At 45.4% G+C, this 14,595-nt stretch overlaps 2 protein-coding genes across 5 annotated transcripts in view; both read left to right on the forward strand.

Moving 5' to 3' along the window:
* LOC137428471 (uncharacterized) overlaps positions 1–14,595 on the forward strand; it is a 165,804-nt gene that overhangs the window by 11,614 nt on the left and 139,595 nt on the right. For all 3 annotated transcript variants that reach the window (XM_078778258.1, XM_078778260.1, XM_078778261.1), the window contains exon 3: positions 7,478–7,588. In XM_078778258.1, coding sequence (XP_078634384.1) covers positions 7,478–7,588 — 111 coding nt within the window. The remainder of the gene's footprint in view (positions 1–7,477; positions 7,589–14,595) is intronic.
* LOC144892325 (uncharacterized) overlaps positions 1–14,595 on the forward strand; it is a 42,467-nt gene that overhangs the window by 11,551 nt on the left and 16,321 nt on the right. For both annotated transcript variants that reach the window (XM_078778310.1, XM_078778311.1), the window contains exon 3: positions 7,478–7,588. The gene's annotated coding sequence lies outside the window, so the exon portion shown is untranslated. The remainder of the gene's footprint in view (positions 1–7,477; positions 7,589–14,595) is intronic.

Here is a 14,595-nt window from a genome sequence, read left to right on the forward strand (position 1 = left end):
CGTAGCCAGAGGTATTCCTGGGGGTGAGGTGGAGAGAGTGCAGTGCAGGGCGAGTGAGGAAGAGAGTTTTTGATAAAGATAGCAACCCCGCCTCCAGGACGAGGCTCAGGTCTATCATACCGGAGGAGGGAGTAGCCCGGGAGAGATACTATGGAATCAGAGACATCATAAAGGAGGAAAGTTTCTGTTAAGCAGATCACGTCTGGTTTGACAGAAGCAACCTGTATGGAGAGATCAGTTAAGTTTGAACGAAGGCCCCGGATGTTTGAGGTCCATACCGTTAATGAAGAGGAAGGGGGAGCATCAGATACAGAACAGGGGGGAGGAGGGGTAGGGTAAGATGTGGAAGAGGTGGAAGAGGTAGGGAGAGCTGTTGAAGGTGTGTCAGAGATTTCAGAATAGCTCGGAGAAAGGGAAGGATGGGGCGGACAAAAGGTTTGATGGTGATTGGGTGAGCCACAATGAGGTGTTATTTGAGGAGGGGGAAGAGCGAGGCAGAAGGTTGGGGGAGATGGAGGTGAGAGTTTGAAGGGGGAAGAAGCGGGGAGGACGCTTTGAGGAGGGGGAGTGAGAGGGGGGAAATTGAGAAGCAATGAGGGTGGGGAGATTTGAAGGGGAGGGGTGAGGGGGGAGTTTGGGAGGGAAGGGACAAGGGGAGGGATTTGAAAGGGATGGGATATGGGGGACATTTGGAGGGGAGGGGTGAGGCAGGAGTCTAGGAGGGGAGGGGCGAGGGGGCGTCTTGGCGGGGAGGGGTGAGGGGGTAGTTTAGGAGGGAGGGGGCAAGGGGGGAGATTTGAAAGGGATGGGTGATGGGGAAGATTTGGAGGGGAGGGGTGATGGGGAAGATTTGGAGGGGAGGGGTTATGGGGAAGATTTGGAGGGGAGGGGTGAGATTGGATTTTTGAAAGTGTACGATTTATGGGAAACGAACATTTATTGCAAAATGAGTTTCTTGTGACCTTCGAGTTAAAAATACGTTTAAGGACGCTGGATGGAGGATGGAGTGCAGGAGAGTTTAGGGAATGTAGAAAAAAGGCACTATAGGAGATGGATATTTTTTTTGGGATGAATTGATTTGGTGAGCAAGTCGAAAGCAGCCTTTTAAAGAAGAAGAAGAAAAAGGTGTTATAAAATATGACTGCCCGCTTTACGTGCTGCACAAGGGCATCATGTGTTGGTGGAATTGATTCCACAGGTCTGCCCTTCTTTGCAAACAGTTTCTTTCGTACAATGTTAATGTCAGTAGCAGTACTTGTGCGATCATACAACAGAATAACAAATCTCTCAATGACGTTCATGCAGGTTTCAGTTATCTCTGTGCTCTGGTGGCAAATTTCTGCTAGTACCTCTGTGAGCTCAGGGAATGATTCCCACACATTCCATGCAGTTACCTTTCCACGCCCATTAAACGCTGAAGAAGTGTCACACCCTGTTAGTGCATGAAACATGGGGAGGGCTTTAGATTTCTCAGGGCCAAGAGCTGTGGCTATATCATGTGCAGAGATAAATCGCATGTTCTTGCCTGTCCCAAATTGTAACCATATCATCACTGAAAGCTTCTGGGATGCTGTAACTGCAAGCACGACAACATCTGTGTCCACAGTTTGTATGAGGACCTTACTATGCCCTCTCTGTGTTGCATCAGCAGCATGTAGGAACATCCGACCATCTGCCTCTTCCTGAGTGCACGGGGAGAGTGATTCTAGATCAATGCGTGGTGGAGCAGTAAGAACCTCTGTATCAAGTGTGACAACTAGCTCCTTGCGCTGGTCTTCAAATGATTTAATTGTTTCATTGGAAAGGAAGCTGAAGAGTTCACGCTTGTTTTCATCAACTCGAAGAAAGTTCTGCCACTGTCCAGGAATTGCAACTGAGGTATCTACTCGTCGGCGAACCCCCTTGCCACGCTTTTCACGGGTCATGCTCTTAAGGCTGTCGGGTAGGTAACGGTCCCACAACAGATCAAGTCGGGTTGCAGATTTGTACTGTGAGAAAACAAATGGGATGAAGACCTTTTCGGCATATTCGCCAAATGTTTTGACTGTGCCAACATCGGGCTTTAGCTTTTGAACAATTACTGCCCCGTCAAGTATGACACATGTCACCTCTGGCATCTGTGTGCTTGATGGTGAAAGTTCCTCTAAGCAGTCCAAAAGGTCGCTCTTTGTACCAGGTCGAAGCTTCCCATCCTTGGACAGAGATGGAGGGAAAGATTGATTTTCATGACGGAAAAATTCATCCAGGTTTCCCTCGCGGGTTTGACAGGCAATATAGAGGCGAGAAAACAGTTGAACATCACTCTTCAATGAGGCTACCTTGTGTTTATCTGTCAGCTGGTCTGTTACTGATGAGCTGCCAAACAGAGGTAACTTTTTGCGCAGGACGACATCATTCAAAGGCTTTGAGCGTTCAATCAGCCTCTCTTGCACAAATGACTCCAGAGCCTCCTTTCCCACTTTCTGCACGTCTTTCACACTTTGTACGACTGATGCACTTGCTATATCTTTTGTGTCATGGACCAAAAGGTCAGCGGTTTCTTCAAAAAATGGATTACCTAGCTCCTCGATAACTGATACAAGTGATCTGACATGTTTGTCAAAGGTCATCTGGGTGCTTTTATTCTGATCATGATGCAGTGATGGCGTTTTGCTTTCATGTTGCTCCTGTGCAGTCTCAAACTCATCAATCACCCTTGAGACCTCTGGACCTGCAACCATCCATCTTTGCAGAGCATGGGCATTGTCCAGCAGACCCACAGCTCCTCCATCTCCCTTGATACGTGCATTGTTCTGTTCATGTGCATGATCTGTAGCAATTGAAGTAAATTTGCGTTGGGTCTTTTGTACCGTGAACATGCCAGCTCGGAAATTATCCAGAACTTTATGGTGTGTCTTGTGCAAGTCCATCATATCACGCAAATGGACTGTGACCCATCTTGCATAGTGTGTATGGTCAAGAGCAAAGAACCACGGAAGAAGCTCCCATAAAGCATCTAAGTACATTTCAAAGTCAGCCTCCCTCCTTTGACATCCTCAACGGCGGACACGGTGATGACTTCTAACGGTTACCTCAGAAGCAGATGATTGTCCTGAAATGAGAGAAAAAGAAAACAAAAATAGGTTCATCAAAGGGCATCTGAAATGAGCTTAACAATATAAATACAAATTGCATTTGTTCACGAAAGTGCAGCTTCAGAGATTTCTTGACCACTGAACCAAAACCTAGGCCTGAATATCTTACAATACTCTGATGCATTACATAATACGACGTGAATAAAAATGGTCCCTAGATGGTGGCCATCTTGTGATGCCACACATTAACCAATATTCTACGTTTTCATTTGATCATTGACCCAGAAAATTGGCATCAGCGTTAAAAAAATAATTACTTTCATAGACGCTTTAAATCACAGAAGAATGCCAACCTGGTAAGAGTATTTATGTGCTTTCCCAGTTTGCATGATACTATGCAAAATTAATATTTTCATATGGCCGCCACATACTGCTTAATATTTTATGTTACCATTGGATTCCTAGACCCTAAAAATGTAGGTGTAGGCACTGCAACCATTTAGATAGCTGTTCTAATTATGGAGATATTCATCAAAACAGGTCTGTTATGGCGGCCATCTTGGATTTCAAGATGACTGCCATATACTATTGAATATTTTATGTTGCCATTGGATTCCTAGACCCTAAAAATGTAGGTATAGGCACTACAACCATTTTGATATCTGTTCTAATTATGGAGATATTCATCAAAATAGGTCTTGTATGACGGCCATCTTGGATTTCAAGATGGCCGCCATATTGGGTGAAATTGGGGATGCTCCCTGGACTAAAAATCTTTATTTTCGGGTATTCTAGCCATGTGCCAAGTTTCATGCTTTTAAGGGAAAAGGCACAATCGATCCGAATTTTTTAGCTAAGCCGCCCAGCTACTTTGCTGTTTCAAGCTCCACCCAAATTATTGCACAGTGGCAGGCATTTCGAAGCAGCACAAGTGTTAGACCGTGGGCCGAGCCCCTGTTTTGTTTACTTCCGTGACCCACCTCGCATATCTACCTGCATTTATAATATGTTGTGGAAAAATATTACAGAATTAATATCTGAAACTCGTCAAGCACAAAACTTGCACATATTTTCAAAATGTGGAAAAAACACCCAAAATGTTGACGATCTTTTTAATGAATATTGTCCAATCACAGCACATGTAACATAGGCCACGAGTGGCCGTGAGTGCTAATCAGCCAATCGCGCGCTTCGTTTCAGACTGTACATACAGTGCTGGCACAGCTGTCATGGCGACTCCATGTCGTCAGATGCAGCTATGGATGGCGAAGATTCTGATGTTAGTTCTTCGGGGTTTTGCTTCATGCATGTCGTCAATACGCACAGTAGAGTGATTCCATTATTTAATAATTTAAAATAAGACGAGTCAGGAGACGACGATGGTTCACGAACGAGCGGTATTCAATGACAAGGGACGGACTATAACCGAAACAGGCCCGGACAGGCCAGGCCCGGAAATGTCAAAACGAAGGTTACTGACCTTGAAATGAGATAGAAAATAATGTACAATCAGTTATGAGGTTAGTTAGCTACACAATACCGAAAATTCGGTTCAATTCCGGCAACTTTGAAACTTTGACCTTTGTGACCTTCAAAGGTCAAAGGTCGAAGATTCTGAAATTTGTTGGAAAACTTGTATTTCATGATGTATGTGGTAATATAAGATCATGTACGACATTTCACCCTCTCAAGAAGCGAACAATGTAATAAAACCATCAAAAATCGACTTTTCTAAATTTCGTGATCTTGTGACCTTGACCTTGGGGCGAAAATGAAAAATCGAGCTCCGTGGGGCTAGACAGATGACATTGGCCTAACCAAATACTGAAACCCCTGTCAGATTCCACCAACTCCCTCGGAGAAGATGCAGCTTGAACTCGATTTCCCCCTAAAAAGACATCTTTTACGGGCGTGGCTCCGCCCACAATGGGCGCAATACGCCCACTCTAGGCAGGACACAACTAGATCATGATATCAACCTCCCACCCAAGTATCATCAAGATCAGATGATCATCGGGTAGTTATGCTGCGGACAGACAGATACACACCCATGACGAATATAGTGGTCACTCTGTTTGATAACTCGTGAACCAATATATCACACAGTTTGATATTAAAATTAGAATGGCCATCTTCTGGAAAAAAAATAAAAATGTATCATTTCCTTATTTTATGCGACTGTGTGTGTGTGTGTGTGTGTGTGTGTGTGTGTGTGTGTGTGTGTGTGTGTGTGTGTGTGTGTGTGTGTGTGTGTGTGTGTGTGTGTGTGTGTGTGTGTGTGTGTGTGTGTGATGGTGTTATGTGTGTGTGCGTGAGTGTGTGTGTGTGTGTGTGTGTGTGTGTTGGAGGACGACCTCGACCACCCAAACTCCTGGACAGGACATACTTTATATTTAGAATTCCCATTCAGTTGTACACAGCTATATAATAATGGATACAAGATGGCGCTATAGAGTTTGCTAATTAGCATAACTAATTAATGTGCAACTTTTTGCACTGAAGAGTTGTGAATTCTTTCTCAGTGATTTTTTAAATCTAAATGTTTGCAAAATTTCAGGTAGATACCAGAGGTGGGTCACGAAAGTCAAAAACAAGACAGATTTTGGAGGCTTGGCCCACGGTCTATATGAAAACCCCACCGCTACAAGCTCACACCTGCCACTGTTCATCACTTATTGACCAATCATCAGCAATAGCTTAGACAGAACGCTGTTCTGTGGAGGAACTCAAGTCCTTCAATGTTCATTTAGTGTACAACACTTGGACCATAGTTTGCTGCATTGTCAACATTAGCATCACTCGGCGCGCTCCGTGCGCCTCACCACACGTTGTTTCAGAGGGATAGGCATCTTTGACCATTTCGGTGTCTTTTGTGTCTTCATGGTGTTTTGGGTCTTCAGGGCCATTTGGGTCTTCGGTGTGTTCAGGGGCTTTTGTATCTTAAGGGTCTTTTGTTTCCTCTGGGTCTTTAAGAGTCTTTGGGGTATTTTGGTTATTCGGGGTATTTAAGGGTATTTTGGGTCGAAAGGGTCTTCAGGGTGTTTTGGGTCTTTTGGGTATTCGGGGTCTTGTTAGTTCTGGGGTATTTTAGGTATTTTGGGTTTTTGGGGTGTTTTGGGTATTCGGGGTCTTCTTGGGTCGTCAGGGTATTTTGGGGTATTTTGGGGTATTTGGGGTGTTTTGCATGTTCGGGGTGTTTTAGGTCTTTGGGGGTATTTTGGGTCTTCAGTGTCTTTTGGGTCTTCAGTGTCTTTTGGGTCTTCGGTGTCTTCAGGGGATTTTGGGTCTTTAGGGTATTTTGGTTCCTCTGGGTCTTTAAGGGTCTTTGGGTCTTTTTGGGTCTTTGGGGGCTTTTGTGTCTTCAAGGTCTTTTGGGCCTTTAAGGGTATTTTGGGTATTTGGGGTGTTTTGGGTCTTTGGGGTCTTTGTGGTTTGAAGGGTCTTGGGGGAATTAAAAGATCGTCAAAGGTCTGAGGGGTCTCAGCAGTTTTAACGTAATTAAGAGGGTTAATTAAGAGGGTGTTAATTTCATTTGAAGAAGAAGAAGACTGTTTCGTCACATATGAACATAAGGACAAAACCATATACGTTTGTGCTATTCTTATAAGATTCATCCGTCGGATTGTGCACAAATTGATAAATTCAATGCATGCGATAAACCAGGATGGCAGTTTTTACGTGTGTCGAGATTTGAACTCAGACAAGGTCGCTCAAAGACGTGTGTGCTTAACTCCAAGGTATTTCGCCAGTTCAGTCCTTCAATTCAATTAATCAATCCCACGTGATTTTTCCAAACCACTCCTGAGCTTTTCTCCACTTTCTCACTCTTTTGATCCTTTCCATTCGCCATATTAGATGGTCACATGTCATGGCTTTGGCATATTCATTCCATTCTCTGCATTTGTCAACATGTTAACCTGCCACACTCTGCCATTTTGTTTTCCATGAGGATTCCTTCGGGACAAAACAAAAGCAACCTGTCACATGTTGGATCGGAATTGGTTGTAATTTGACAATAAAAGCAGTTTGGTGGAGAAAACCTTCTCTATTTTGCCTTCTCTACATTTTTCTTTCCTTCTCTATTTTGTTGGTTGTGATTTTAGGTGGTGATGAAATTCCACTGAAGATGTGGTCTGGTCGGAAGCATCTCATGACATCGAGTTAGTTTATACAGAACGTGATGCTTTGATATCGTTATGTTTTCACATGACGCCATGTTTTCACAGAGGGAAATGTTTTATTTTCTCTTCAAAGAAGATTTTAATGCTTTGATTGAGATTTTAATGATTTCCCTTTTTTCCAAATCATTTCAATGCTTTATTTATTTATCTATTTGAAGAGTATGAAAACAGCTCTGCATATGACACCAGATGCCGACATTTAATAAAAGTTACTTTTTCCAGATTTCTTTGTGAAAGAGGAAGTGAAAACTGAGCACGACATTGATGTTCACCTGGATCGACCCGAACCAAATGATGCCAAAGCTGCTTTCCTCAAGAACCATCCTCATGAAGGTTTCTGTCAATGTTTATACATTTTGATTCAAACAGTTTGATGATGTTAAGTTCTCTGGTGTTGAGAAAAAAAAACATGATTTAATTGCTTTAAGAAATAACCACAATGGCAAATCAATTTTTCAAACATCAATTAATTATCCCATTGATTATTATATAAAATATTTTAACGAACAATAACATACCTTGTTGTGTCCTCTTACCTCAATATGTGCTATCGTCTATTCTGATTTTAATTTGACACCTGTTATTATAGCCTCATTGCACCTGTAAAACGGTTCTCCAAGGACATTCAAATGGAATTTGGACGAGATAGGTGTGCCAAATTCGCATTGGTACAAGGTAAACCAACACAAACAGACAACATAAAACTTGACCTTGAAACAACAATACATCAGTTCGAAAACGAAGCATCATCCAAATACCTCGGAGTAGAAGAGGGCCACCAAATATGTCTTAAAAAATGCGCAAAAGAATCGCCATTTTAGAAACTATTTTAGATATCGTTGTGTGCAAAAAAAAATTAAAAAAAATTTAGGCAATCAAAGGGAGGTGCAAAGCACCCCTCCCTTTATATAAAGGTTTGTTTGTCTGTATGCAGCTTTAACATACTGTGTGTACCCTGGTTAGAATAGGTCCACCGTATCCCTGCGTGTCGTAAGAGGCGACTAAGAGGGTTGGCGTCAGGAAGGGCATCCGGCCATAAAAACATTGTCTCAAAAAGAGAACCATGACAATTACAACTACATATGGGCAGGGTACAGCCCGAAGTGGAGATCGGTTTCTGAAGTTTGGGACATGGAATGTAGGGACAATGACAGGGAGATCAGGAGAAGTGGTGGAAGTATTGGTCAGAAGAAGAGTGGACATATGTTGTGTGCAAGAGACGAGATGGAAGGGAAGTGGTGTGAGAATGGTGAAGGGTAGGCAGGGACAGAAATACAAGTTTATATGGCAAGGGTGCCTGGAGGGTGTGAATGGTGTTGGTGTCCTGTTTTCTGAGGAGTTTGTAGACATTGTGGTGAGTGTGACTGGAGTGAGTGATAGGTTGATGATGGTGAAAATGATGATTGGAAAGCTCTTGGTGAACGTCATCTCGGGATATGCTCCGCACGTTGGTCGGACCGATGAAGAGAAGGACAAGTTCTGGTGTGCGATAGAGAAGCTGATGGAAAACGTGAAAGATGAGGAAGTTGTTGTGGTAGGAGGAGACCTAAATGGAAATGTGGGAAGGAGTATGGATGGTTTTGAGGGAGTTCATGGGGGTTACGGATATGGTGTGAGAAATGGAGAAGGTGAAAGGATTTTGGAGTTTGCTGATGGAGCTGATTTGTTGATTTGTAAGACTCAGTTCCAGAAAGAGGATAATAAGCTTGTTACATACACGTCAGGTGCGTCGACGACAACCGTTGACTACCTGATGGTGCGTAGGCGAGATAGGGGGCACCTCCAGGACACAAAGGTGATCCTGGGGGAGGAGGCTGTTTCACAGCACCACTTGGTTGTCTGCAACATAAGGGTGAAAGGTGCGAGGAAAGCTCGGCGGGTGAAGTACTAACCGAGAATGAAGGTGTGGAGGTTGAAAGAGGTGACAGTAAGGGAGACATTAAAAGAGAGGCTGAGTCTGGTAGAGGATGATGTGGTTGAGCTTGAACGTGGTTGGATGTCAATGAAAGATAGTCTGTTGGGAGCCGTTGGTGAGGTATGTGGATGGACAAAAGGACCACCGAGGCACTCGGAAACATGGTGGTGGGATGATGCAGTTGGAAAGAAGATTGACGAGAAGAGGAAGAAGTTCAAGGAGTGGCAGAAGGCGAAGGGTATGGGAGCAGAAAAAGCAGAGCATGAAAGTTATAAGGCAGCCAAGAAGGCTGCAAAGAAAGAGGTAGCAAAGGCACAGGAGACATGTAGGAAAATGTTCGGAGAACGCTTGGATTCGGAAGAGGGTCAGAGAGCGGTATTCAGGATTGCAAAGCAGATAGCGAAAGAGAGGTGTGATGTGATGGGGGTGAGTTGCTTGAAGGATGAAGTGGGACAAATCGTTGTGGACCCAGATGGAATTAAAGGAAGATGGAAAAGATATATGGAAATGCTGTTGAATACAGAGAATGAATGTGATGGCAACATCGAGAGTAACCCAGTTTTAGGATCGGCAGATAAGATAACTGAGAAGGAAGTTGAGGAAGCGATAAAAGCAATGAAGAGTAGAAAAGCGGGAGGGCCGACAGGAGTTTAGTTGTGGGAGATATGTTGAAGGCAGCAGGAAGTTGGGGTGTGAAGAGAATGGCAGAGATCTGTAATCTGGTGGTGAAAGAAGGTCGCATTCCAGTGGATTGGGAACTGAGTACCCTTGTCCCTCTATACAAGGGGAAAGGTGACCCTCTGGAGTGTGGCTCGTATCAAGCGATAAAGTTATTGGAGCATGGAATAAAGGTATTGGAAAGGGTGTTGGAGAGGAGGATAAGGAAGAAGGTGAAGATCGACGAAATGCAGTTTGGATTTATGCCAGGAAGAGGAACGACAGACGCGCTTCTTATTGTGAGGCAGTTGCAGGAGAAGTACATGGAGATGAGGAAGAAGTTGTTTCTTGGGTTTGTTGATCTGGAGAAAGCATTCGATAGGGTTCCACACGAAGTATTGACATGGGCATTGAGGAAGATAGAAGTGGAGGAATGGTTGATCAGAGTTGTGATGGCAATGTACAAAAGAGCGCGCACAGCTGTAAGGACGAAGGACGGGAACAGTGGTGAGTTTGAGGTGAAGGTGGGAGTGCATCAGGGGATGGTACTAAGTCCACTACTATTTGTAGCTGTGATGGAGGTGCTGGCTCAGACCGTAAAGGAGGGTTTACCGTGGGAGTTGTTGTATGCAGATGATCTGGTGTTGATTGTGGAAAGTACGGATGGACTGAAGGAAAAGATGAACAAGTGGAAGGAATGTATGGAGACAAAAGGTCTGAAGGTGAATATAGCAAAGACGAAGGTGATGGCAAGTGGTAAAGCATGTGTTGAGGTCGAAAGAACTGGGAAGTGGCCATGTGCTGTGTGCAGGAAGGGTGTCGGAGTGAACTCCATTCAATGTACAATGTGCGCTGAGTGGGTTCATCAAAAATGTAGTGGGCTGAGAGGGTCATTAACCAGTGTGGCAGCTACATTCAAATGTAAGGTGTGCACAGAGTGAGCTGGAGATGGAGGAAATGTTGAGTTGGGTCTTGGAGACGGCGTGAAGCCGGAAGGTGTGAAAACATTGTGGTACCTCGGAGACATGCTGAATGGAGAAGGTGGATCAGACTCGGCAACGGTTGCTCGAGTGAGATGTGCATGGAAGAAGTTTCGGGAACTGAGTGGCGTGCTGATGAGGAGGGGAGTGTCGTTGAAGCTGAAGGGAAAGGTGTCTGCTGCATGTGTGAGAAGTCTTATGATGAATGTAGAGCAGCAACGAAGGCTGGAAAGGGTGGAAATGTGAATGGTTCGTTGGATGTGCGGAGTGTCGTTGAGAGAGAGGAAGACAAATGATGAATTGCGAAAGATGATGGAAATAGAGCCTGTGATTGATGCTGTGAAGAGAAACAGTTTGAGATGGTTTGGTCATGTGTTGAGGAAGGATGAAAGTGACTGGTTGAGAAGAGTGATGGAAATGAATGTAGAAGGAAGTAGAGGACGGGGAAGACCGAGAAAGACTTGGCTAAAGATGGTGGAAGAAGAAATGCGGGCAAGGCGGTTAACAAGGAGAGATGCAGAAAATAGGGCAAAATGGAGAAGATTGTCATGGGGACCGCAAGGCTAACCCCCGCTCTTGCAGGGAAAATGGCCTTAAAATGCATGTTGTTGTGTGTTTGTTGAATGCAGCTTTAACATGGGGACTGAAAATATGTTTCTCTGCTTCTACTGGCCAAAATCGGCTCAAAATTGCAGAAGTAAATGCTTTCTCCGGAGAGGTAATAGGTTCCAAATTTCAGCTACGTCTGTTTATGCATTCTTGAGTATTATTTAGAAAAGCCTCGAAATCACATTGGTGTCTGTTATCCATCTGTCTGCCCAAAATGTGTTGGCGCTCATAACTGAAGGACTACACATTGAAACGAGCTGAAACATGGAATATACATCGGCGAATAGGTCGAGTTAATGGCTTTTGGCACAAATTCCACCTAAGTGCTGTAGTTTTTGCTTTTAAATTAAATATATATATATATATATATATATATATTGTTGCGGATATAGCATTTGGCCTCAATATCCGCTTGTAAATACTCCCCTATTTCCCCAATACTCCCCAACTATCCCCAATCCCCCATTCCCTAGTCCCATTGCCTGTAAATAACTCTGTAGAACCGACCTTCCCCTTTTTCCCCCATTAAATGTCGTGCCCAGGTTCACCGCATCTCACGTAGACAACTATAGGACATCTTGCTAGTTATTCTTAGTCTATGTCAGTTAAGGACTCGTTTCCATTAATTCTGACTCTTCGTTGCACCAGAATGTGATCGTATGGCACCAGTAGTGAGTTTAGGACCTCCCCTTACCTCCTCCCATCTTCAACATGAAACAACAACAACAACAACAACAACAACAACAACTACAACTACAACTACAACAACAGAGGAGAATGGGGGCGGCGCGGCGCGGGGGAGTGTGCGTCCTCACACCGGCTCGGTTAGCCGCCATTGACCATGCGCTCCGACGGGGTTACCACGAAGGGGCTCCCTGTCAGCCCTCGTCAAGGGCGGAGCCGGTAACCCCCCCGCACGCACCCAATGAGAAGCAACGTGCCGATTCCATCTGGGGCGGAGCTAACGAGCCGAGGGCGTGTCACTCCCCGCCGGAAATACGCGGCGACTTACCGGATGTGAGGTCAGATGCGCCCCCAGCTTGAGAAGACAAGTCACCACCTCCGAGCGCTGAGTGAGACCTCCCGCATCTTTGGACTGGACCGGGTCGATTTTGCCCCTGAGCCAAGGTGCACCTTGAGCCATCGAAGACCTGCCCCTCCTTGCCATCAATCCCCGTGTGAGTCAGTTTTGTCCCGTTTATCTGTCGTCTGTCGGGGCTAATATAAGAGTGTGTCTAAGTGCCTGCCTTTCTATGCTGTCCCTCTTGTCGTTGTAATCTGACCTTCTGCCCTAATATAACCTCCTCCGGAGGTCTTGAGAACCGTATCCCTGGTGTCGTGTCATTTTAATCCCAGCCGTTGTGTCCTTTTCCTTCATTGATTTAGCGTAGCGCGACTCGGCAACGTTCAAGTATAATCGGGTAACTTGTGCGGACACGGCGGCCATTCCGCTCGGCCCACCATAACATCAAAGTCGTGTCTGTAACAATTGGTGTCAGGAGTGGGATTTGGAACCCTGGACCAAATTTTGGACACCAAATTGTACAAATTGTCTGTAACATTTGGTGTCAGGAGTGTCGGATTCGGACCTGGGACTAAATTCATTTAGCCCAAATTTTGGAACACCAATTGTACCACTAGGGTAACAATTGGTGTTGGGGAGGTAGAATTCCATCCGGAGCGCGTTTCCCGCGCTCGAAATTATAACGGCGAAATTTGAATTTGTTTTACGAAAATAAAAACCCGAATTTTGAAAGTCGCGCTATGGCGGATCAAGACAGCTGGGGTCCGGTAGGGGAGAGTGAGGCAGGGTCGGTCCAGGACCAAATTGAGGGACGCGAGGAGAGCGAAGCAGCGAGGGTAGCAGACGCGCGAAATAGCGCCTCGCACATGGCCACGGCGCCCACGCCCGCGACCGTGGTAGCGCCGCTGGTAAATTTGGACCTTTTTTTTATACAAATGAAGGCCCTTATGGCCCAGAATAGCGAGCAAATGAGGGAGGAAATGAGGGCTCAGAGTGAGCGATTGGAGGGCCAATTGGGGGTAATGGGAAACCAAATGGGGGTAATGAGGGACGAAGCGAGGGGTACCGGTGAGGGGTTAGACAATAATTTTAAGGGATTAGACAAGAAATTTGGGAAGTTAGAAGACAAATTTGAGGGGTTAGACAACGGGATAAAAGAGGTGAAAAATGTGTTAATGGGGGTAGAAAATAGAATGGCTGCCCAGGAGAATCAGATAGAGGGAGTGAAAAATGGGTTAGAGGGGTTAGAAAACAGGATGGAAGGCAAATTGAGGGACATGAGGGACCAAGCGGAAAGGGAAGTTAAACAAATGGGGCAGCAGATAGAGGGGGTCAGAATGGGGGTAGAAACCAAACTGGATGCTCACAGGGAGGAAATGGAGCAGATGAGGGTGGCATCTGGGCAGGAGATGCAAGTGATGGGAGAGGAGATCAGAAGAGGGGTGAGTGAGGAGGTCGGAGGAGTGCGCGAGGAGGTGAGGCACTGTAAGGAGCACATGGAGAAGGAGGTGAGAAAGGGGACTGTAAAGTTACAAGGGGGCATAGAGGACCTGACGCAGGAGGTGGAGCAGCTGACGGTGGGACAGACGGAGTTAGTGGAGCAGGTACAAAGGAACACTGCGGTAATAGGAGGGTTGAAAGCGACACAAAATGACCTAAAAAATGACTTGGTAGCGACGAAGAGGGAATGTCAGATGGTACGTGAAGGACTGACAACGAGGTTGGACGAGGTGATAGAGGTAATGGAGACGAAGGACCGGCAGGTGAGGACGCACATGGAAACGGTCAAGGTAGCTTTGGAGGACGAGCTTGAGGAGACGTACCGGGGAATAAAGGAGGTGAAGCAGAAATTAGAAGAAGTGGAAGAAGGGGTGAGCGAAATTAAGAAGCGACGGAGAGAGGATAAGAAAGAGATAAAAGAGGAGATAAAAGAATTGGTCCAAAGTCTGTGTCTGGATCGTGATGATGTGCTCATTAACCGGATGAGGGATTCGCAGGTGATGGAGGAGAAACGAAGAGGAAGAGGACCCGGTGTAAGTGGTGACCAATATGGTCGTGCGTATGATGCGCCAGGGGATTTAATGAGCTTGGGGGTCGAGATGGACCCGGGTGTTCGTGAGAGGCCGTTGGTGAAGTGTGCGACAGGTCTGGTGTG

Source organism: Myxine glutinosa, chromosome 5 (genome assembly GCF_964187855.1).
Source record: "Myxine glutinosa chromosome 5, kmMyxGlut1.1, whole genome shotgun sequence".
Classification (NCBI taxonomy): domain Eukaryota; kingdom Metazoa; phylum Chordata; class Myxini; order Myxiniformes; family Myxinidae; genus Myxine; species Myxine glutinosa.